Source organism: Babylonia areolata, chromosome 20 (genome assembly GCF_041734735.1).
Source record: "Babylonia areolata isolate BAREFJ2019XMU chromosome 20, ASM4173473v1, whole genome shotgun sequence".
NCBI classification, from domain to species: Eukaryota; Metazoa; Mollusca; class Gastropoda; order Neogastropoda; family Buccinidae; genus Babylonia; species Babylonia areolata.
The window spans coordinates 32,211,909-32,236,666 of record NC_134895.1 but is presented as its reverse complement, the minus strand read 5'-3'; the positions used below and the strand labels follow the sequence as shown (position 1 = coordinate 32,236,666).

The window sequence follows — 24,758 nt, the reverse complement described above, 5'->3', positions numbered from 1 at the left end:
ACACTCTCTTGGCCGAGAGAATGCGGATGTAACCTGGGCAAGACACTTTATACAAAAATCAAATTATAGCCCAGATAGTCAGGGCAGCAGTTGTCTCCACTGCTGTTCCAATGGTCATAGTCGGACATGACTGACTATCGTACAAATACGATGTGGATGTGACAGCTGAGGACCAAGGACCCTTCGATTATACTTTGGTGATTCAGAGATTCATTCGGAGGGTGTGAAATCATTAAAATGGATAATAGTTGGCAGTGAGCAGGGGGCTAGGGGGGAGAGGGGGGGGGGGGGGGGGGGCAGGGGGAAGGGCGGTCTACTCTGTTGATCAACTCTTATAGATTTCATTTCAGCTCGTTCTTCCATTCGTTTATTCATTTATCTTATTCTTGATGTAATACACGGCACTTACCAGAACAATGCTAATGATCAACCAGGGATTCAGTTCATTTGTTCTCTCGTTCATCCATTTCTCCGTTCATTTTCTCCCTGTTCGTTCATTCATTGTATCATCAATACACTCCGCTTGCCTGAACAAGGATTCCCACGAAGGATTCACTTCCATTCAGTTATTTCCTTTCTTCGTTCATTTATTTTACTATTCATCTGACATAACGGCACTGCTTAACAGGCACATCCATCAACCAGAGATTCACCCCATTCGTTCTTTCCTCCATCCCTTTCTTCCTTCATCCATAGTTATCACAATCAGTGCATAGCACATACCTGAAGAGAAATTCCCAGCAGGGGTTCAGTTCATTCTTTCATTCAGTTCTTCGTTCATTCATTTTATCATCATCAATACACGGCGTTTACCTGCGCAGGGATTGCCACCAATGTCTGCTGCCAGGGTGATGATGGCCGTAGCCTGTGTCGCGCTGTGGTCGTCTGTAGTGTAAGATCGTGGCCAGGCGCGGCCAAACCGACTCGGCCTCGCCCTCCGTCTTTTGGCTTCTGTCTCCGACGCTAGCGAGGACAGCGCTATCACCACAACCAACACCACCACCACCATTCTGGTACTCGTTGTCAAAGAACCCATGATTGCTGGTGTTGCTTTTTGGGTCTAGTTGTTGTCGTCGCTGCTGCTGTAGCTGTTGTTGTTGCACGTGCTGCTGCTGTTGTCAAGATCAGTTCATGTTGCTGCTTTATGGGCCAGTTTTCCCTTCTGTTGTCGGGCAAAAAAGAAAAGAAAAAAGGAACAATAACTGGTCGGTGAAATGCATGATGATGACGAGGGTGTTGAGGGAAATGGGGAGGAGGAAGATGAGGAAGGTAAGTCGACGGGACAGAAAATGAGCGAGAGAAAGCGGGGTTGGAGGTGGGGAATTTTTAAGTGACCAGAACTACAATTGCTGTTTCTGCTGGGTACCACCGCTGCTAATCCACTACTGATAAAAATAAGAAGAAGAAAAAAAAAGAAAAATAAAATGAAAACAAAAATAAGCAGACAAGTAACAACAACAACATCATGAAGAAGAAGAAGAAGACAAGAGGCAAAGCCTTCAAGACTCACTTGTGCTCTGCACTTTATCCAGTAAAGGAATCATGAGGAGAGAAAAAAGATTCAAAATCGTTAAGAAGGTGTTCTGTATTAGATATGATATATAAAACAAGCTTGGGTGAAAAAAAGACAAAAAGGGCATGCGAGCGAGATCGAACCATGCATGTTCAGTTCCGGAGCAATAGGACTAATCCCTACTGCCGCGACGCATCTGACGTCATTTGCCTAACTTTGTTGTTTTCTCCTTCGTGCGATAAATAAACGCCATTGTACTGATCGAAATAACACCGTTTAAAGCATGTTTTTGTGTGTGTTATTGTATCTTGATTATTCTTTTATTTCGGCTGTAAAGGTGACGTTTCTAGGAGAAGGACAACTCCAAGCTCAAACCTCCGCTGCCTTGCGGCTACATCTTCTTCAAGGAAAAGCTAAGGGAGTAAACCCTGACAGAAAATCCCGAGCTGGAGTCCCTAAGGTGGTCTTCAGTTGTAACCAACTCCCTTCTGGCAGCTCTGCGTCGTTCCTGGTGCCAGGCGTATTGGCTTCTGCTTTTCCCCTGGAGTCAACTAGAGACGAGGAGAGGGGGGACTTGCTACATGGGCAACAGCTTGTCCTCCATATCAATCTGCCCAGGCCTGCATCTACACGACGGCGACGAAAGGATACGTTGCCATCACTTCAAGCACATCGCAGCACGTGGTAGATCTCTAGACCTGCACGAACCAGTCTACAACGGGCTGAAAGAAATGATCGATTCAATTTTTATCTTTTATGTTCATTCCAGTTAATTCAGTGTCCACTTCAGAATATCTATATGCAGTAAACACGTCGATGGTGTGTAGTTAGTATCACAGTATGTGTTCTGTCCAGAATTTGTATTTCTTTTCTTTTAATTGTGAACGAGAAAAACGAGGTCATGTCTTCTCACTAAGCACAACCTACCTTCCCGCAAATCAGTGGGAAGCGGTTTTTAGGATTTTCGGATTTCGGAACAAACCTCAACGAAATAAACCGTTGATGATACGGAAATACGGCTAAATGTGGAAGACTTACAACATATTATTGGTATGACTGTGAAGAATTTTTTCATACTATGTTTAAACCAAATTTGGTATTTGGCAGACAAATATTTCCAGAGAAAATGGCAATGTTAAAGTTTACCACGGCCACACACACACACACACACACACACACACACACACACACACACAACCAAACACCAGGTTATAACGTAGACTCACTTTGTTTACACAGATGAGTCAAAAAGGAGGAGGAGGAGGAGGAGGAGCAACAACAAAAACGAAGTCACGAAGACGAAGAAGAACAACAACGTCAACGACAACAACAAGAAACAGACACACTGCATTATCATTACAACCACCATCTACAACATCATCACTATCATCATCATCATCATCATGAGAAGCCGCAGCATCAAAATCAAAGACAGACAGGAGAACAAGAAATGGGATGAAAGGAGGGAAAATGAACGTTGATAAGAAAATAACAAGTGTACATGAAACAGATGGAGTGGTAGTATATTGTCACAGCAGCAGTACAAAGAAAAAGAAAACAAACAAACAAAGAAAATAAACAAACAAGCAAACTCGAAAGCAGAAGAAAAATAGAAAAAAAGAAGGAAAAGACAAAGACCGACACAAACAAGATGTGGGGTGAGGACAGGACAGAGAAACGAGATCTAGACAGAAGAAAAGAATCAACAGAAGTTTTTTCAGTTTCAGTGATTCAGTTTCAGTTTCAAGGCGGTGTGACAGCGTGCTGACTGATCCATATTCACGAAACCACATCTCCTTAATACCTTATGCACAGTTTCAGTTTCAGTAGCTCAAGGAGGTGTCACTGCGTTCGGACAAATCCATATACGCTACACCACATCTGCCAAGCAGATGCCTGACCAGCAGCGTAACCCAACGCGCTAGTCAGGCCTTGAGAAAAAAAAAAAATTATTATGCATAAACCCAACGCACTGGTCAGTCCTTGAGAGACCACCCTAGGTTTTGAATAATTATCAGAACGAATGAATGAAAATAAGCAAACTAAACAACTGAATTAATACATTAAACTTTTATAACAATGAACCAGAAGGAAGAAAAAGGAAAGTAATCGACATATTATTTAACACGGAAATAAGATAAAATCATTAACATACTTTTTTTCCACCCAGCCCTGTAACATAAAAGAAAAAGAGGATACATATAAAATACTCTAAAAATACTATCAAATCATTAACAAAAAACGACAAACAAACAAAGAAACAAACAACAACAAAAACACATGCACGTGAGAAATATTTCAAACACCGAAAATCATTGTTAAAAACAAACAAACAAACAAACAAAAAGACCGGACTTCCTCCACGGAACGCGCCAGTATTTCAGAAACTAGGTAATTAAACAACTCTAATGCCAAAAAAGAATAAAGAAGACGCCAAAAGAGAAAGACGAAAGAAGAACACGAAGAGGAGGCAAGAAGCAGAGAATGACAAGGAGAAGAAGGATGTGGGGAACCAACCACTGATTGGGGCGACACGCTTAGCATCGCGGACTAACGTCTGAGAGGATTCGGGTTCGATCCCCATCAAAGGTGGAAATATTCAAGCTCTGCTCCCCACCTTCACTTTTGTGTGTTATGGTCTCAAACGGCAAGACTGGGACCAAACGGTCGAGTGGTGGTGGTGTGTCCATCGAGATCGATGATGACCATCGTTGTCATCCAGCTGGGGGATGGGGGGAGGGTGGTGGTGGGGTGGGGGGGGGGAGGATGCTCATGAATCTATCTGTGAATGCGCAGATGGCTGAATAGTCCAATCTGCGCACGAAATGTTCGCTGACAGTTGGGGCAGACAAAGACAGGTCGAGTATCACCCACTTCAAAGACATGTCTTTGGGAGCGTTGTTCAACTTTCCCGACTAATGCAGCAGGTGTCTGTTTCTCTCGGGTCTGACTGACTAACGCCGGGATATGGTACTGAAGGAAGCACATAGTACAGTCTTATTATGTAGTCTGGTCTCAAAACTCAAAACTCCATTGCAGCATCGTGAATCATCGTCATCAACATTCTTCACCAAAGCAGACTGAGGGGAAAAAAATCCTTAATTATTATAGCATTTTATACAACACAAATGATGGGACCGAACCTTCCCTCACACCAACTCAACCAAGAAAAAGAAAAGAAAAGAAAAGAAACGAACGATTAGAGGATAGCTGATGATCGAACAGCAAGAAGAAGAGAAAGAAGAATACGACTTCAAAGAAAAATCTTTTTACGAATCCATCAATGCATTTATGTTGACTAGTACATTCCAAATACTCATATTTGATTCCCCTCCCTCCATCTTGTTTCTCCCAGTTAACCAATGCACCTCTTCCCCTCCTCTGCTACCCTTTTTTTTCTATTTATCTGTTCATGTAGGATAAAGTTTAAACGAGAAAGCTATTACCTTAACTGGATGCATACAATATTCCGTCAGTATGTGTGACAGGACATTACACAAAAATTCCTACTCCGAGAATAGGAATAAGTAAAAACAAGAACAGGAAGAAGTAAACAGGAGTAAGAACAAGAGAAAGAAGTAAGAACAAGAGAAACTTGAGAAGTAGGAACAAGAGAAAGACCTAAGGACAAGACAAAGAAGTCAGAACAATAGAAAGAAGAAAGAACAAGAGACACAAGTAAGAACAAGACAAAGCAACAAGAACATGACAAAGAAGAAAGGACGGAGACAGAATTAAGAACAAGACAAAGAAGAATGGACGGAGACAGAAGTTAGAACAAGACAAAGAAGAAAGGACAGACAGAAGAACAAGACAAAGAAGAAAGGGCAGAGACAGAAGTAAGAACAAGACAAAGAAGAAAGGATAGATACAGAAGTAAGAACAAGACAAAGAAGAAAGGACAGAGACAGAAGTAAGAACAAGACAAAGCAACAAGAATATGACAAAGAAGAAAGAACAAGACACAGAAGTAAGAACAAGACAAAGAATTAAGAACAAGACACAGAAGTAAGAACAAGACACAGAAGTAAGAACAAGACAAAGAATTAAGAACAAGACACAGAAGTAAGAACAAGACAAAGCAACAAGAATATGACACAGAAGAAAGAACAAGACACAGAAGTAAGAACAAGACACAGAAGTAAGAACAAGACACAGAAGTAAGAACAAGACACAGAAGTAAGAACAAGACACAGAAGTAAGAACAAGACACAGAAGTAAGAACAAGAGACAGAAGTAAGAACAAGACACAGAAGTAAAAACAAGTCACAGAAGTCAGACCCAGAGGCAGGCGAAAGAACATTGCTCGAAATAAGTAAGAACAAGAGAGAAAAAAAAAAGTAAAAAGAGACATACGTAAAAAAAAAGAAAAAGAAAAAAAAAGGAGTAAGACCAAGAAACAGAAGAACATGAGAAAGAAGTAAAAAAAGAAAAGAAAAAAAAAGAGAAAATGACAACGTTTAAGTTTACCACGGGCATACACAGACACAAGAACACAGAGAGACAGACAGGAAAAGGGACTGGAGGAGGACAAATTAGTCACCGGGTTGATAACTGAGACTCAAGGGAAACATAAACACACAAACGAACACAGACACAGTCACAGTCACACACACACACACACACACACACACACACACAAAGGTGGGGGTAGGGGAGTGAGTGAGTGAGTTTAATAACAGTTTATAAAGAAACGAACACACGGGAAAAAAAATATACTGTAAGCCGCCCCGCACCTTGGCCAACGTTTCGTTCATCTAGAGGGTGTAACTGATAGTCTGGAACCAGGCAAAATCATGTCAGGATGGATACCGAGCGGTCCGACTATCAGTGCACACCTTGACTGAACCAGATGCAGGGTGACTTACTAGGTTTGTGTTCGAATCTAAACACTAAACGAGCAGCTGACAGAAGTAACATGCACAGTGAACAGATAAAACACCACGCCCAACGACATTTACGTACATTGTGGACCATACTGAACACAACGAAGAATTAAGGACAAAGGCCGAGTTCGAGTTCAACGCTGAAAAGCTCTTTATATAATTCAACTTAGATCCAATAACACAGAATGCAAATTGTAAATATTAACAATAATTTAACATCAGTTACAACTTTGTAAAACAGTTTTAAAACGCAGCCACTCAGTTGATTCTTTCCTCCAGACTGAACGAAAAAAATAGGCCATGAACGTTTATCTTTTACAAATGATATTATAAGTTAGGAATGAGCCTATGATACATAATACTGATATCAACCCAATTATTTATCTTGTAACTACATAGTAGTCTCAATACTGGAAATGGTAATCAACTCGAATTTATCTGATAAACATAAGTGTTTATGGTGGTAAAGGCGTCAAAGAGAGGTAAGATTTTTTCTAATCGAAATTTCGCTGGGGCCTGTGCTATCGTTGGGTTAATTCTGGATCTGTTTGGGTGAAACGTTCGTTAGTTTCATTCTTCTGAAAAGACCGAAATAGGAATTGCAGTAGCCATGTAGTGATGCAGTAATTTCTGTTCGCCGACCAACTGTATTCAAGTATAATTATTTCAAAAATAAAGGAATCGAAGAGGAAACAAAGATGGCGGACTGTGTTTTACTGTATAGACAGTAGCATCGAGAATAGTTATGCGAAAAGTTATGCGAACAAGAGCGAAGCATGAAATTGGTATGGAGACACAGAGCGCATACTGGAGAATTATGATATGCAGAAAATTCTGTTCGCTCTTCGACGCTAAACTTATGAGAGCGATTTTAAAACACCCAATGTATAAAGCGGACCAACATGGCCGATTCTGTTCTTGTGTATTGACTGTAGTGTCAATAAAAGCTTTCGGAAAGGATTTTCGAACACTTTTGGATACGGTAAATAATTTTGGGAAATGATACTAACATAGAATAATATAATGATGTTGTATTTTCTGTTCGCTGACCAATTCGTATCGAAGAAAAAATTATTTATAAATTAAAGGAATCGAAGAGATAACAAAGATGACGGACCGTGTTTTACTGTACAGACAGCAGCATCAAGAATAGTTATGCCGCGAAAAGTTATGCCAACAAGAGTGAAGTTATGCGAACAAGAGCGAAGCATGAAATTGGTATGGAGACACAGAGCGCATATTTTAGAATTATAATATGCAGAAAATTCTGTTCGCTCTTCGACGCTAAGCTTATGAGAGCGATTTTAAAACATCCAATATATATAGCGGACCAACAAGGCCGACTCTGTTTTTGTGTATTGACTGTAGTGTCAATAAAAGCTTGCAGAAAGGATTTCCGAGCACTTTTGGATAAAGTAAATAATTTTGGAAGATGATACTATCACAGAATAATGCGGTATTTTCTGTTCGCCGACCAATTTCTATTGATGTATAACCATTTATAAATAAAAGGAATCGAAGAGATAACAAAGATGACGGACCGTGCTTTACTGTTTAGACAGTGGCATCGAGAATAGTTATGCGAAAAGTTATGCGAACAAGAGCGAAGCATGAAATTAGTATCGAGACACAGGGCACATATTGGAGAATTATAATATGTAGACAAAAATCTGTTCGCTCTTCGACGCTAAGCTTATGAGAGCGATTTTAAAACACCCAATATATGGAGGGGACCTACATGGCTGACTGTTCTTGTGTATTGACTGTTGTGTCAATAAAGCTTGCGGAAAGGATTTCCGAACACTTCTGGATATGCCCGTAAATAATTTTGGAAGATGATACTAATATAGAATAATGGAATGATGCGGTAATTTCTGTTCGCCGACCAATTGTATCGAAGTATAATTATCTATGAAATAAAGGAATCGAAGAGTTAACAAAGACGGCGGACTGTGCTTTACTGTATAGGCAGTAGCACCGAGAACAGTTATTCTAAAAGTTAAGCGAACAAAAGCGAAGCATGAAACTAGTATCGAGGCACAGAGCACATAATATCGGAGAATTATGATATGCAGAAAATTCTGTTCGCTCTTCGATGCTAAGCTTATGAGAGGGAGTTTAAAATAATGGAAATATTGAGCAGATCAACATGGCTGACTGTTCTCGAGTACTGACGGTAGCATCAACAAACGGTTTCCGAACTCCTTTTGAAAAGGTGAATAATTTTTAAAGACACTAGTACCAGAGAATAATTAAACGATGTTGTGGTTTCTATTCGCCGACTAATTGTATCGGAGTACAATTATTCATTTATAAAATGAAGGAATTTAAGAGATAGAAAAGATGGCGAGCACTGTGATGAGTCCGTAAACAATAGCTCAAAAATAATTGCGTGGATAGTTTTCCGAACAAGTTTAGATGAGATTGTTGGGTTATAATGGTGCGATAAACTTTGACAAATTAAGATTTGAATGAGTTTCTAGTGTTCGCTGTGCGGCTACAAGCGAGAGGGACGGATTTACTGAATGAGCTACATTCTGAACAGTGCCTTAGTACACCGATACCAGTATTCTGCGTACAAGTATTGGAAACAGATCCAGTTTTGATGGGTACAACTGTACTTCAGGCACATCGACAGTAGTGCTAAGAACAACTACGTTAAAGGTTTTCCGAACACGTGCATGTGATGTGAACAGCATCAAAAGATACAACTAACTACAGATAATTAAAATATTCATAAAATTATATGTTCCCTGTATAATCTCAGACAATGTTAATGATTATAGCACGAACAGGCGAAGAGCAAGTCAAGATGGCGGAATGCACTGTGCATCCGGTCAACAGTGCCTAATGCAACTGAAACAAGAGAGGCAAGGCCTTCAAGACTCACTTGTGATACATTAAAAAAAAATTTTTTTTAAATCTAATCATTAAAATGTGTGTATTTGTTATTATAAAGCTTCAGGTAAAAAAAAAAGAAAATAAAAAAAAGAAAAGAAAAGAAAAGTCCTAACCAGATTCGAACCCCACGTATTCGGGTAAGAAGAAATTGTCTTACCCATTACACTATCGTGGCTCCTTAACTGACGTTCTAAAATTTAGTATTTAAACATACTTTTTTAAAGGGCGATAAATCGATTGCGGTATTCGCAGTGAGAACGCTGTTTAAATCATATTATTCTGGTGTATCTTGGGCATTCAAAAAATCTTAAGGGCAATAAAAAATTCTTTTAAAGTCCGCGGTAAAGGAGACGTGGCTATCGCCGCAATCACACTTCAACATTTAGCCGTTTTCTCTAGATCTTGATAGATGTACAGGTTTAGTTACACCCGCCGGGAATGTAGTATGACACGGTCGATTGATTCAATTTCTCTTTTATGTTCATTCTAGTTTTATTGTTTTTTTGTTTTTTTTTAAAGTTGATATGAAAATCTAGTATTATGTTAAACTAATAACATGTAGAGCCAAGTACAAGTACTTCTAAACGTCGTAAGAAGTGAAAAGGACTTCATTTTGAGAAAAGTCAAGACTGGACATTTTTTCGTTTCATCGTGATCAGTTCAAGGGTATTAACTCGCATGGTTTACAATTTTTAACTGTGAATTCCGACTGATTCTGTGGATATTTTTATGGCAATTTGGGGCATAATCCAGTAAGTGATGAGGCGTTCACAAATCTTTCTCTGAATAAATATTTAATGGTCTCCTTCTCCAACTTTCCATCACATGTTATCGTGTATTGTCCATTGAATATAGGATTGAACGGGCAGGTCAACAACTTGAAACAAAATGGCGTCGTTCGCGTTCACGAAGAATATGAGCATGCCCTTTGAATGTGTACAAATATGTGTACGCAATTGATTTTTGCCCATGACCTTCAGGGCTCAGCCAATAGATCTATAAAGTCCACTCGTCCTATTGATTTTAGTATTTTCCGAAAAAGACCACTTGGGGGAATGAACATAGTGAAAGCCCTGTACACCGAGAGTAAAACACACAAGCTTTTTATGTATTGAGTATAATTTCAAAATGTAATGTTCAAGATGAGAAAGAGCAGTTTAAAGCAAATTAAGTCCCCTAGCATTAATTACAGATTAATTTCCCTTTTTTATTATCTGCACCAAAACGTTTGCAAATAAATATAACTTCCATGCTTAGCAAAATAAGTTCCTGTTTGAACAAAAAATGATAATAATGACTGCTCTTGTTGTTGTGTCAGAATATCAGATCAAAGTGCCAAGTTTAGAGAATAAAAAAAATATAAATATAACAGTAAGGTGCCAGAATAATCAAGTTTGATTGCGGGCCCTCAACAATGAAGAAGAAGTAAATGCAGTCTGCATATAATTTGGCTTCTTTTTATATTTTTTGTGCCCATCCCAGAGTTGCAATATTGTTTTAAGCAAGATGACTGGAAAGAACTGATTTTTTCCTATTTTTATGCCTAATTTGGTGTCAACTGACAAAGTATTTGCAGAGAAAATGTTACAGTTTACCACGGACACACACACACACACAACCGAACACCGGGTTAAAACATAGACTCACTTTGTTTACACAAGTGAGTCAAAAACGTACGAATGGATCTCATTCAATAACTGTTCTAATAGTATATCGCTTCAACGGAAAATATTTTAGAATCACTGTACAAGGACAAGTTGGTTTCAGAATATAAAAAAAATTAAAAGAAAAAAAAACATACAGGAAAAGAAATATATGAACAGATCTGAGTGCTGATCTGTGCTAGATTTAGTAGACCAGATTAATAAATGAAACAGCGTAAGTCGTCTGTTAACAACCAACACTACAATTGTGTTAATTTGTAGCCTACTGTAGTTTGGATCATGTAGATTTTTATTCAAACTGTGAAGTTTTTCTCGGTGACGAAAAAAAGATATGCTGTGAGGCCGACTTGCAGTCAAAGATCACACACACAGGCACGCGAAGAAAAAAAAAACAACGGTGGTATGATGGTACATAGTAAGCACTTGCTTACAATATACATAGAAAGAAGAAAAGAAGAAAAAAAACCTCTTTAAAAAACAAAAACATCCCAAACAAAACACAAAACAGAAGCTAACACAAACCAAAGAAGCAACTGAAACAATAACAAAAAAGAAAACAACCAACCCCCAAAAAACAACAACAAACTAACAAACAAACAAAACAAAATCCACACACACAAACACACAGCCTTGAATAATGCCTCACTCGCTACCTACCGACTCGATCACTCGACACGATCTCCAGACCAAGTCACAACAAGTCAGAACCCGAACCCAGAACTGCGAACCAAACAAGCATCTTCATCCACCCCCACCAACTCCTCACCCCCACCCCCACCCCACCCGTACCTTCCTTCGACTTACTGACTCACTCTCTCACCTGCCAACGAACCAAACACCACTTTCCTTCTTGCAAACTACCACAGATAAGTCAACTCAGCGAATCGTTCAGAAGGGCACACACATAACAAACAGCACCTTCGTATGCACTCCCCGAAGAATGTCTTATTAGTGAGGAGAGACTTTCTTTTGCTCTTCCTCTGCCCACAAGCTCGCGAGGAAATTGTCAGGTCCATGCGTCAGCGAGGGAAATGTGTTCAGGAGGAATGGTGCCCAAGCTTCTTGCAGGCAGAGAAGAATCGTGTTGTGGTAGTGTTTTTGTTTGTAGGCAGGAGCGGCGAAGTCGGGCAGAGGAGCATGCTGAACGGGGTAGTGGAAACATCGGGAAAGCAGGTGGAGCGTGTGTGTGTGTGTGCGCGCGCGCTTACGAAAACACGTATAGACGTCAGTGTGTGTGTGTGTGTGTGTGTGTGTGTGTGTGAAAGCCACTATGTGTGCGCGCGGCGCGTATATATGTATAAATTTGCTTTCGTTCGTGCGTGCGTGCGTGCGTATGTCTGTGTCTGGGTCTCCGTCCATGTCTGTGCACCACGAACGCACGCGTTGAACTCGTTGGGGTGTTAAATAAGCAAAGGACACTGGAGTGTTGGGGGTTTTAGTGACGGTATGTTGCTACAAGTCATGTTAGCTTGCATCTTGTAATGTCACGAGCGCTTTCTCCAGTTTTTTAGTCAGCTGACCAAGCCGCGAACTCATTATCCAACAGCTGTGGCTGAGTGGCTTAGAGCATCTGACAGGGAAGAGAGGAGCCGGGGTCGAGGTTCAGTGCAGGCAAGGCTGGACCGGAATTTGTAACTCCACGTTCAACTAGATTTTGAGTAGTAGGTGGTCCGCGTGCTAGTCTTTTAGTTCGGGTGAGACTTTTATGCAGAATGCTCCTATACTAAAAGGAACTCACGAGAACAAGAATTCTCACTGGGCAAAGTTCTCAGTACTGATTGAAAATACCGAGGCACTTCACTCTGATTTTCTTCACTTCAACCAGGTGTGAATAGGAATCTCAGTCACTTCGGTTTCATAAGGTTAAAAGGCGGGAAGAAGAGGACTGATCTGCTGATCCGAGCCTTCAGTGGACACAGTGGATTCTGAATCAATTCACTGCCCCAATGGCCGTAAACTGAGGCAATAATCTACCAACCTGTCGAGTCTTTTGTGATCTTTATGGTTGGCGACATGGAAACACACTGAAGAATCTATCTATAGTAACACCTATCCATTTGGACACGTGCGTGTAACATATACTAACACATACCCCCACACCCCTCCCTCCTCAACGCCCGAACACATGCATTCAACCCACCTCACACACACACACAAACACGGCACACACTGGCACACACGAACACATTGTCACACATAAATACCACACACACACACACACACACACACACATATATATATATATATATATATATATATATATATATACACCAAACGCGCGCGCAAACACGCGCGCGCACACACACACCGTCTGTGCGCGCGTAAACACACACACACACACACACACACACACACCACCACCACCACCACCAACCACACACACACACACACACACACACACATGCTAGCGCGCGCTCACACACACCATCAATCACAACAGCAACGAACAATAGCTGAACAGACTCATGGTTTTGTTGTACTCAGCGCACATTTCATTTCACGAGCTCAGTCACCAACCGCAACTTCGAAAGCCGCAAAAGAGTACGACCGCATGCGCCCGAGGCACTTTTAATTAAATGGGCAGACGCGGTGCACGTGCCGGGGTGTGTTTGGCGCCCTCTACTGGTCGTGTGGCTCGTGGCAATCATCTGTGGGGCAATGCATGGTGCGTGAGCTTGTATACGTCCAGCAATGCGCGGTGCGGGGGAAAAAAAAGAGAGAGAACTGATAGAAGAGGAGATTACTGAAAGAGAACAGTGGACGATAATAACCATCGTTACACAAGAAGATGGCAGTGAATACCAGAATATCTTAAGACCGAGATTAAGGAGGAAAAAAAGAAATAAATAGATAAAAAGAACTATGCTTGCTCATTTTCAGCTCTCCAGTTGACCAGTTCGGCTACCACCGACAGCGGTACTCACGAATTTTTTTACACAGTGTCATCTTTACTCTTCACTTACCTCTCTCGCACTCTCCTGTCTAACTGTGTGTGTGTGTGTGTGTGTTTTCGATTTTTCTCGAAAAAGGAGCGGAAAAGAATATTGTGTGAGTAAATAAATTCGTTTAAAACATTATAACCCTCAAGATGACGTGCCGTTTTAGAGAAAAAAAATTAACATAATTATCTTTCCTTGGATATCCCTTTCATTGGAAGTTCAAACGAACCAGAATCGACGGCATGCCTGTGTAATCTGACATGAGATTTATATTGATAATACTGGCATGACGGCCTAGAGGTAACGCGTCCGCGTAGGAAGCAAGAGAATCTGAGCGCGCTGGTTCGAATCACGGCTCAGCCGCCGATATCCCCCCCACCCCCACCCCCCGCCCCCCTGGTCTGGTCTGGATGCTAGTCATTCGGATGAGACGATAAACCGAGATCCCGTGTGCAGCATGCACTTATCGCACGTAAAAGAACCCACGGCAACAAAAGGGTTGTTCCTGGCAAAATTCTATAGAGAAATCCACTTCGATAGGAAAAACAAATAAAACTGCACGCAGGAAAAAAAAAAGAAAAAAGAAAAAAAGAAAGAAAAAAAAAGGGGGGGAGGAGGGGGGGGGGGGGGCTGTAGTGTAGCGACGCGCTCTCCCTGGGGAGAGCAGCCCGAATTTCACACAGAGAAATCTGTTGTGATAAAAAGAAGAAAAAAAAGAAAAGAAATACAAATGCAAATACTTTTCACTTTTGACACGGCGCCACAGAAAGTACGTGCTATGGCTACACAAGTGAAATTAATTTTCTTCTTCTTCTTCGTGTTTTTCTTCTATTAGGCCAATTACTTTGGTGATAATAAATTTAATCTCATGTTAATATTGATATTAGCATTATTTTACTATATCATGTACTGTTTGTTTCTTTGTTTTATTTCATTATTTCATTACTTACTGTTTATGCATGTTATTTCATACAAGTCATAATATGGTTCATCTGCCGTCATGATAAAATTGAAGTGCAACGTTGTGAGCACAGTATAAGCTTTAAGCTTGTTGATGCTCTTTTGTCATTCAATGCATTGTAATCATGTGTACTGTTGAATAATTAAAGTTTATTTAAACCAAGTGAAATTAATACACTGATGAAAGGATAAGATTTTGAACAGCTGCGCGTCCAGAGAAGGGTTAGTGACGGACCAGCTTCACTCTCTCTCGGCCGTAGAAAACAAAAGTTCTGGTCTATAGATATGATGAGGATTAGAACTGGGTACTGGTTCGGATAGCCAAACCGGTTTTATAACCATTTTATAACGTGTGGGAGTCAGTACGGATTCTTTTTCTCGGTATTTTCTTCACACCAGTTACACGTACATGCCACAACTTCGGACAAACCCGGCTGCTCCCCACCTTTCATACAAACATACAATGCGCATGCACAAAGGCACAAATACACATAATCAAGCACACACAAACATACACACACACACACACACACACACACACACACACACACACACACACACACACACACACACAAATGCAGGATGTTTCATTACTGACTGACTTTGGTTCGTGGCATGTCCCAGCTAAAGTAAAACAACAACTGTATATGAGGTTTCTAAACAGTTATATATACAATCTGTCTGCCTGTCTGTTGTCAGTGTCCTGCTGGAACGCCAGACGGATCTTCCATCCGGATGAACAGCCAGAACTCACTTCCTCAAACAACGCAAACTTCAACTGACGAACCAAGACCCAGGCTCAGAGCAACTTGACCAAAAGGGCCTTTAAATCCCACTTCAGAGTCTGCATGTCCATGGTGTATCTGAGTCAGTCTCTGGCTCTCTCAGCTTCTCAGTCTCTCTCACCTCATTCTCCGGGCAGTGTCTCAGCTGTTCTTCCAGGCTCTCTTTTTGTCACCGTGGAGCTCCCAAGCCAGAATCAGGCGTTGGACTTCAGATCCAGTGTTCACCAGTGATCAGACTGGGTTCGAGACCCCGACTACTTCCTCCGATTTTCTTCACTCCACCCAGGTATGATACCCGGCTTCGGTAAGGGCCAATGTTAAAATGACTAAATGAGATGACCGAGCCCCGCCTTCCAATGGCGAGCCATAGACACATGCCGCCCCGACGGCCGTAAAAGGCTGTTGGACCTTTAATCATTGCTGCCTCATATTGTCAGACGTCCATGCTGTGGAGGACAGGGGCTGAAAGGAAACACGGACATTCCAGAGACATTCACGGACATTCCTGCACGGACGGACATTCCACAGACTCTGGCATTCACGAACACTTGCGCACTATCTGCTTCTGCACAACCTGTTCCGCCTGTGCCCGGGAAACACAGGCAGACGGCTGTGTCCAGCTGACCTGAGGTCACGGTCAGTGTGCCCGGGCTTTCCGCTGCAGAGACAGCCAGTGCCAGTATGCAGACCGTCAGTGAAAAGCGACATTGTTGTTGACATCGTTGCGGCATGTCTCTCGTGAACAAGGCTTGCTTGTCGTGGTGTCCATGTCAGTGTGAGATACAGCACATTCATCTCCGCCACTCACCTCCCCGTTCACACACGCACACAAACGCACGAGCGCGCGCAAACACAATACAACACACACACACACACACGCACACACATCTCTGTGTGCAACTAGATAACGATCTGTCTCTGCCTCGGATTCTCTCTCTCTCTCTCTCTCTCTCTCTCTGTGATGCCTTCGTTTTCCATAAAGGAGGAGGTGCAGCATCAAAAGTAGTCTTGGTTTAGCTTTTTACCTTCAGAACGGATTTGTGCTGAGGGTGGGCGGTAGGGGTAGGGGCGAGAGTTTAAAAATCTCTCATGTATGTTTGTGCTGGCCCTTTTTTTTCCCTCCAGCTATACAAAAAGAGAACAGCAGCCAACATGGGCAAACAATTATATCCCAATATTTCGGCCTCTGACCTTTCATAAGGGAACATCGATAATGCTGAATTGGTGAAGTACACATTACAGTCACCATTTAATTAGTAAATGTAAAAAAACAGCTCTTCGCCGCTCTCTCTCTCCGTCCCCTGTCTTTCCATATCCCAGTACCTCATATCCTATATTGATGACCCTCTCTGCAAATACAGATAGATATAGATCTCTCGATGTTTCTCTCTCTGAACACTCCCCTAATACACGCACGCACACACATATATATAAGTATATATATGTGTACATGTATATATATATATATATGTGTGTGTGTGTGTGCGCGCGCGCGTGTGTATGTATGTATGTATGCGCGTGTGTGAGAGAATTAAAAAAGAAAATAAAAACAACCTTCACTGCACTGGAAGGACGTGCCTGAAGTGTGGAGACAGCTGTTGCAGCGCGTTGCATGTGCACCGCGTTCTGACAAGATTCCTGGCACTGGAAACCTGCAGAATAAGACACACAGGTCTGCTGGAAACACTGCACCCCCACCTCCCACCCACCCACCTCTGCTTTATCGCTGCCATCTTCTGTAGGCACTGCACACACACACACACCAACTCACACCCATTAAAAACACACACACGCACACACTCACACATGCATACACAACCACACACACACACGCCTAATATCACTTAAAGTGGAAGACGTTAAACTGAAGACTACTACTACTACACACACACACACACACATGAAAACACACTCACACATTCATACACAACCACGCACGAACGCACACACACACAAAAAGCACACAGACACACACACAGACACACACCAAAAAGAAAAATGCGATGGGGGGGGGGGGGGGGGGGGGGTAGCACTGGTGTTTCTGGACAATTATTTTTGGTGTTTTTGGTGGGTTTTTTGTTGTTGCTGCCCCATCAAATGCACCGTTTCAACGCCGTTTATTCCGAGTCCCCTGTACACGGCCATACTCGAGTTCATCTGTCGCAGACCCAGCGCTGGCAGTCGATAGGGAACCACCAATGTTAGATCGCCAGAAGACCACACACCAGAGGAGACCCTGCATTGCTGCTGAATCACTTCGGTGGTGTTCAGAAGTGCCTGTTCTGATCTAACATACTTAGGACACCACCCACTATGCCCCCAACCGACGACAATGATAGTTTGGTCACGGAGCCAGACTGAGTTAGCGATCCCCCAGAGTAGAAACCTCCACCACGTCTCTCCAACAACGGTCCCCAGTGCGTCTAGTGGCAATTCAGTTCTTTCCAGTCATCTTGTTTAAAACAATATTGCACCTCTGGGATGGGCACAATTTTTTTTTTTTTAAAGAAGCCAAATTATATGCAAACTGCATTTATTGTTATATTTATTTTTTTTTAATTCTCTAAACTTGGCACTTTGATCTGATATTCTGACACAACAACAAGAGCAGTCATTATTATCATTTTTTGTTCAAACGGGAACTTCTTTTGCTAAGCATGGAAGTTTTATTTATTTTGCAAACGTTTTTGTGCAGATAGTAAAAAAGGGAAATTACTCTGTAATTAATGCTAGGGGACTTAATTTGCTTTAAACTGATCTTTCTCATCTTAAACATTACATTTTGAAATTATACTCAATACATAAAAAGCTTGTGTGTTTTACTCTCAGTGTACAGGGCTTTCACTATGTTCATTCGCCCAAGTGGTCTTTTTCGGAAAATACTAAAATCAATATGATGAGTGGACTTTATAGATCTATTGGCTGAGCCCTGAAGGTCATGGACAAAAATCAATTGCGTACACATATTTATACACATTCAAAGCGTGTGCTCATATTCTTCGCGAACGACGCCATTTTGTTTGAAGTTGTTGACCTGCCCGTTCAATCCTATATTCAATCGACAATACACGATAACATGTGATGGAAAGTTGGAGAAGGAGACTGTTAATATTTATTCAGAGAAAGATTTGTGAACGCCTCATCACTTACTGGATTATGCCCCAAACTGCCATAAAAATATCCACAGAATCAGTCGGAAATCAGTTAAAAATTTTTAACCATGCGAGTTAATACCCTTGAATTGATGAAATGAAAAAATGTCCAGTCTTGACTTTTCTCAAAATGAAGTCCTTTTCACTTCATACGACGTTTAGAAGTACTTGTACTTGGCTCCAGATGTTATTAGTTTAACAAAATAATAAATTTTCACATCAACTATAAAACTAGAATGAACATAAAAGAGAAATTGAATCTACCGTGTCGTACTACATTCCCAGCGGGTGTAACTAAACTTGTACATCTATCTAGATCTAGAGAAAACGGCTAAATGCTGCAGTGTAATTGCGGCGATAGCCACGTCTCCTTTACCGCGGACTTAAAAAGAATTTTTTATTGCCCTTAAAGATTTTTTGAATGCCCAAGATACACCAGAATAATATGATTTAAACAGCATTCTCACTACGAATACTGCAATTGATTTATCGCCCTTTAAAAAAAGTATGTTCATATAAATAAATAAAGGACGTCAGTTAAGGAGCCACGATAGTGTAATGGGTAAGACAGTTTCTTCTCAACCGAACACGTGGGGTTCGAATCTGGTTAGGACTTTTTTTTTTTTTTTTAACCCGAAGCTTTGCAATAATACAGAACACATTTTAACGATTAGATTTTATTTTTTTTAACGGTGAATTCCGACTGATTCTGTGGATATTTGTATGGCAGTTTGGGGCATAATCTAGTAAGTGATGAGGCGTTCACAAATCTTTCTCTGACTGAATATTTAACGGTCTCCTTCTCCAACTTTCCATCACATGTTATCGTATATTGTCCGTTGAATATAGGATTGAACTTCCATGCTTAGCAAAAGAAGTTCCTGTTTGAACAAAAAATGATAATAATGACTGTTCTTGTTGTTGTGTCAGAATATCAGATCAAAGTGCCAAGTTTTGAGAATAAAAAAATATAAATATAACAGTAAATGCAGTTTGCATATAATTTGGCTTTTTTAAAATATTTTTTTGTGCCCATCCCAGAGGTGCAATATTGTTTTAAACAAGATGACTGGAAAGAACTGAATTTTTCCTATTTTTATGCCTAATTTGGTGTCAACTGACAAAGTATTTGCAGAGAAAATGTCATGTTAAAGTTTACCATGGACACACACACACACACACACACACACAGACAACCGAACACCGGGTTAAAACATATTCACTTTGTTTACACAAGTGAGTCAAAAACAAAAAAAACCTCCCCCCAAAAAGAAAACAACAAAAAACAACCACAGCAAAATACCAACAACAACAAAAAACAACAACAAAAAACAACCAAACACACCCAACTCTGTCACAACTGTAATGTCAGATCAAGTGGAAAATCTTGTCTTTTTTTCTTTAACCTGGAAATCGCATCTGGCGGAACATTCCAGAAGAGGAATTTCATGGAGTCTGCCGTAAAAACCAAGCCAGTCAACCAATCTCCAGATAATCAGCTAGTTTGGTTAGTCAGTTTTTTTCTTAGAAAACACTTGAACTTCACATGCAAATGTACCCCTGATTATTGATTAAGTCAAGAAATCATCTGTTCTAAATTTGCTTAAATGTTGACAATGCTAGCACAATCAAATGAACGGGGACAACAGATGACTCCAATGTCACATGACCAAAACGCCTGCGCATGGGCGTGATTTATATATATATATGTAGCCGAACCGAGTGGTTATTCAAGGGTACGGACGGTACAAAAGAACTAACTAAATGATTTAAAGGATAAAAGGATAGACAAGAATTCCCGCGCACAGGCCAGGAACATATAGAGGCCAGTCACAAATGGGTTTCTCTATTGTTTTATTTACAATAGTTATAAGAACATAAGAAGAGAAGACAAAGAAGAGATAAGAAGGGAAGGCCTAAGAGAAAACTAAGAAGAGAAGACCTAAGAGAAAAGAAGACAGTGCAGCGATATCTGAAATGAAAACATTTAACAGCCAGAACAGTGACACTACAAGAATGAACAATCATGATGCTAATACTCATGTTGTTTGTTTATTGTTTTATTCTTGCTAAGCTAAAGCAGTGCTTCATATATTATCTTTCATATCATTCCTGTTCATGCTGTAATTTTGTTTTCATTTCAGATATCGCTGCACTGTCTTCTTTTCTCTTAAGTCTTCTCTCCTTAGTCTTCTCTTAGGCCTTCTCTTCTTATCTCTTCTCTTCTTTGTCTTCTCTTCTTATGTTCTCATAACTATTGTAAATAAAACAATAGAAAAACCCATTTGTGACTGGCCTCTATATGTTCCTGGCCTGTGCGCGGGATCTTGTCTATCCTTTAATACAGTACATCATCATTTAGTTAATTCTTTTGTACCGCACCCTTGAATAACCCACTCGGTACACGGCTACATATATATATTATTCTGGTGGTTCTGTTGACTATAGGGCGACACAGAAGTTACAAGAACGGGAACGTGAACGCAAACTTTGAGATTGAAAACACCCGTATAGATCTTCCCTTATAGATCAGCATAATGTATTCCACACACCATAGTTGTTCCTGGGAGTGAGTAAGGTGCAATGTTGCAGTGAATACTTATACAAAGCATTGTTTCTAGCTGAATGTTTTCATCACAGTTCACCATAAATTGCTTCAGACTGATTGTTCAGTGGCTTGTTGACTGCTGAACCGGTGAACGAATGCCTAAAGCAGCCTCCACAGATTCGGAAACCAAATTATGAGTCTAATCAACATTTCAGTGCGAGCTCCTGCCGTCAACCGGGATCTCCGAGCCACTTTCCATGAAGCTACTTTCCCGAGTTGTATTTTCTACAGTGCTACTTTGTACAGTGTTACTGACAGTAGTGCTACTTTGCGCAGTGCTACTTAGCACAGTGCTACTTTGCGCAGTGTTACTTCTCTCAGTGCTACTATGCGCAGTGTTGCCTGTCACAGTGTTACTTTGCGTAGTGTTACTTTCCACTGTGTTCTTTTCTACGGCGCTACTTTCCACAGAACCCCCTGTCTGTGGTTCAGTGTTTTGTTGTCTTTTTTCTGGTCCGATCAGTGACAGGACAGCAGGGAGAAAGAAGACAGCATGGAGCAGACCAAAGAGGATGACAAGGAACATGACTTTGAAAAAGGACTGGAAGATGAAGGAGGAAGACGCCAGTAGGAACAGCACCCCCAGCATGGTGGAGGTGGCCCCGTTCAGGATGGGGCCGGCAGCATGGCGGATGGCGTCACGGGCTCGGTCCTGGCGACGGACAGCGTGGGACAGGAGGTAAGCAGTACACACGTGGGCCGAGAAGTCCACAGAGAAGCCGACACTCATAACCAGGTGGATCATGGTGATAGAGGACAAGGTCAGGTCCCAGTAGTATAGGAAGCCAAAGATGCCCACCAAGATCATGATGATGGTGAGTACCACCAGCAGAACCATCAGGACGTGTGGCAGGAAGACGAAGGTAACCACGGTCATGACCCCCAGAGCACACCCAACAAGCTGCAGGGTGGCGGGCAGCACAGCAACGAACTGTTCAAAGGCCACGAAAGCCCAGTGATAGGCAAAGACTGGCAAGGGAGAGTCATCAGCCAGATCACGCATTCTGGCCATCAGATCTGAATTATCATACTGATCACTGTTAGCTTTAGAGAACACGAAACAGCGTGAAGCAATGATTGTACTATTGTGACTGTCCACCACAACGTCGGATTTGAATTCAGGCTTCTTGGTCAAAAACATCTGCACATTTTGGATGAAAGTCTCTGGGGTGCTTGAGTTAAACAGTTGTGTGGCTCTAAAGCTCGTAAACCAGCATCTCTCAAGACTCGGGTCCATACCGTCATCATCTTTGACTTGTTGTAGCAAGCTTAGGTACAAATCCCCATTGTTTCCAATGTAATCATCCATTTCTTTTACGTATAAACCAACAGGTATTCTTGTAGGAAAGTATCTATCTTTCAGGGTCAGGAACTTGTGATAGTAGGAGGTGTCTAATACCAGGTCCTTGAGGATCAAACCTTGCTGCAGATTTATGGTTCCATAGATAGAAACGGCCAAATATCCCAAGAAGAGGACAATGATGATGATGCTGACAATATTGTTTTTGAACAAGAGAGGTAGAATTTTGCTGGGGAATTTTTCGCACGGACTTTCGTCATCCCGTTCTTTCGTCGGTGGCGAGCCACCACAGAGTAAAGCATTGAAAAAAGATTTCCCCTCTTGCCGGAGTTGCCCTCGTGGTTTGGTGACTTGGCAAGTGAGAGTATGGCGCGAGGCATACACGCGACGACCATGAAAGACCAGGCAGCCACTGAAGAGAGTCACGTTTGACAGGTAACAGAACAGAACCGCAACACCAGCATACAGAGAGAAGGTAGTGACACTCATGAAAACGGACACGGTGCCAATGACAAAAGCCAAGAAGTCGGTAACAGAGGTGATTGTGATGCCAATGCCAGCACTAGCCATGGTTCTGGACATAATCAGAGGAATGTGATCCACATTCTGCTCAGTGGGATCGCTGGGAAGATGCTCACTCCATGAGGACATCATCAGAAACATATCGTCCACACCAATGCCAATAATCAGAAAAGGGATGACGCCGACGATGTTGACGAACTTGACTCCACAGGCACTGAGCAGACCCATGGATCCCACAATGCCCAGACCTGCAGCCAGGATGCCGCCAAAGGCCAGCATGCTCCGAGTGGACACTGGATTGCCCCCCGAAGTGACCAGGGAAGCATAGGTACAGCACACGGTCATGGTCAGTGAGAAGAAGACGATGTCCCCTTTGGTGCTTTTGTCCAGTTCATCACTGAGGGACTCCGGACTCTCGTAAGCTACTTCAACAGTGGTCGGGTCAAGGCTTTCAGCGTATTCAAGAAACTTCTTCTTCCATTCAGTGGCATCCTCTGCCAGCTTGAAGGAGAGTTGGAGAACTGTGGCAGAGACCATTTTTCCCTCGTCTAGAGTCACACCAGATATTGCGGTAAACAGAATAATTTTATTCCAGACTGGGTACGTGACTACCTTGTGAGCTACAGCTTGATTGAAACGTGGACTAAAGACATACTGTCCATCAACGACACAAGTGCCATTCATTTTAGCACATATGTCACTGTATGTCTTGCCAGAGCTGGTGAGGGACATGACTCCTCCAAAAATCTCTTTCACTTCGGACTGGACTTTGGAGTAAAAAATGCTCTGTCCTCCGATGGTTCTGAAGACGAGATTCACGGCTTTCTCTTTGTCGCTCTGAGAAAAGGAATTGAAGGAGACCTTATCCAAGTTAGGAAAAGTGTCCCGAATGTACTGACGATCGTCCATGGCACGGCTGTGCTTGGGGAAGTAAACCGTCTCCAGGTCGCTTTCATGTTCCAATTTCACCAGACCTGCTCCCATACCACCGAAGACGATAATTGGAAATATAATGAAAGGAAGAGGGTGTTTGCCAACAAACTCCCCATAACATCTGAATACGCTAGTTATCACTCTCGTCACCGGTTCAAACAAAACGTCGAGGATCGCCATATTACGCCGAGTTCACGACTTTCACGTTGGGGACCGAAGCAATGACGTAATTAATAGATGACGTAAAAATCCCCCCCTCCTTTCCACCTCTACCACAGTCCACAATTTTTGCGTCACAGACTACACTAAAGTGTGGTTGGGCAACGATCAGCAGTCTTCAAACTTGATCCCTCAGCCAGAGAAAAAATCACAACATATGAAAAAACAACAAACAAAAAAGCAAATGCAAACAAACAAACGAAAAAGCGTAAATGTCGCGAGGTGCCAAAAATATGAAATAGAATAATTCCTGACACAATATTTCCCACTTCCTGGCCTTTCGTCTCACTCATTTTACGCCATAACCCATAGTTGGCACGTAGCTTAACTCACTTTTTTTCTCTTTTTTTTGTGATCTCTTTTTTTCCGAACAAAA

The 24,758-nt window shown here is 41.7% G+C and overlaps 2 protein-coding genes across 5 annotated transcripts in view; both read right to left on the bottom strand.

Annotated features, from left to right (window-relative positions):
- LOC143295411 (transforming growth factor-beta-induced protein ig-h3-like) overlaps window positions 1-15,960 on the bottom strand; it is a 61,542-nt gene extending 45,582 nt beyond the window's left edge. The window contains exons 1-2 of one of the 4 annotated variants that reach the window (XM_076607094.1): window positions 15,770-15,960; window positions 814-1,162 (exon numbers count right to left, since the gene is read on the bottom strand). The gene's annotated coding sequence lies outside the window, so the exon portion shown is untranslated. The other 3 variants (XM_076607095.1, XM_076607092.1, XM_076607093.1) reach the window with 3 other exon arrangements.
- On the bottom strand, window positions 810-24,343 carry LOC143294586 (patched domain-containing protein 3-like). Its single transcript, XM_076605961.1, has 3 exons — window positions 21,781-24,343; window positions 16,179-16,306; window positions 810-1,112 (listed from the first exon to the last, which is right to left on the bottom strand). Exons 1-3 carry the CDS (start codon window positions 24,341-24,343, stop codon window positions 810-812), a joined length of 2,994 nt encoding a protein of 997 aa, XP_076462076.1.
- Window positions 24,344-24,758: the final 415 nt, after the last annotated feature.

Coding starts and splice junctions, on each gene's coding strand:
- LOC143294586 (XM_076605961.1), bottom strand. CDS start 24,343: ATGGCGATCCTCGACGTTTTGTTTGAACCGGTGACGAGAGTGATAACT. Junction 16,307..21,780: donor AGAAAAGAACACAGTGGAAA/GTAACACTACGC, acceptor CTGTCTCTGCAG/CGGAAAGCCCGGGCACACTG. Junction 1,113..16,178: donor AAGTGTTCGTGAATGCCAGA/GTCTGTGGAATG, acceptor TCTTGACAACAG/CAGCAGCACGTGCAACAACA.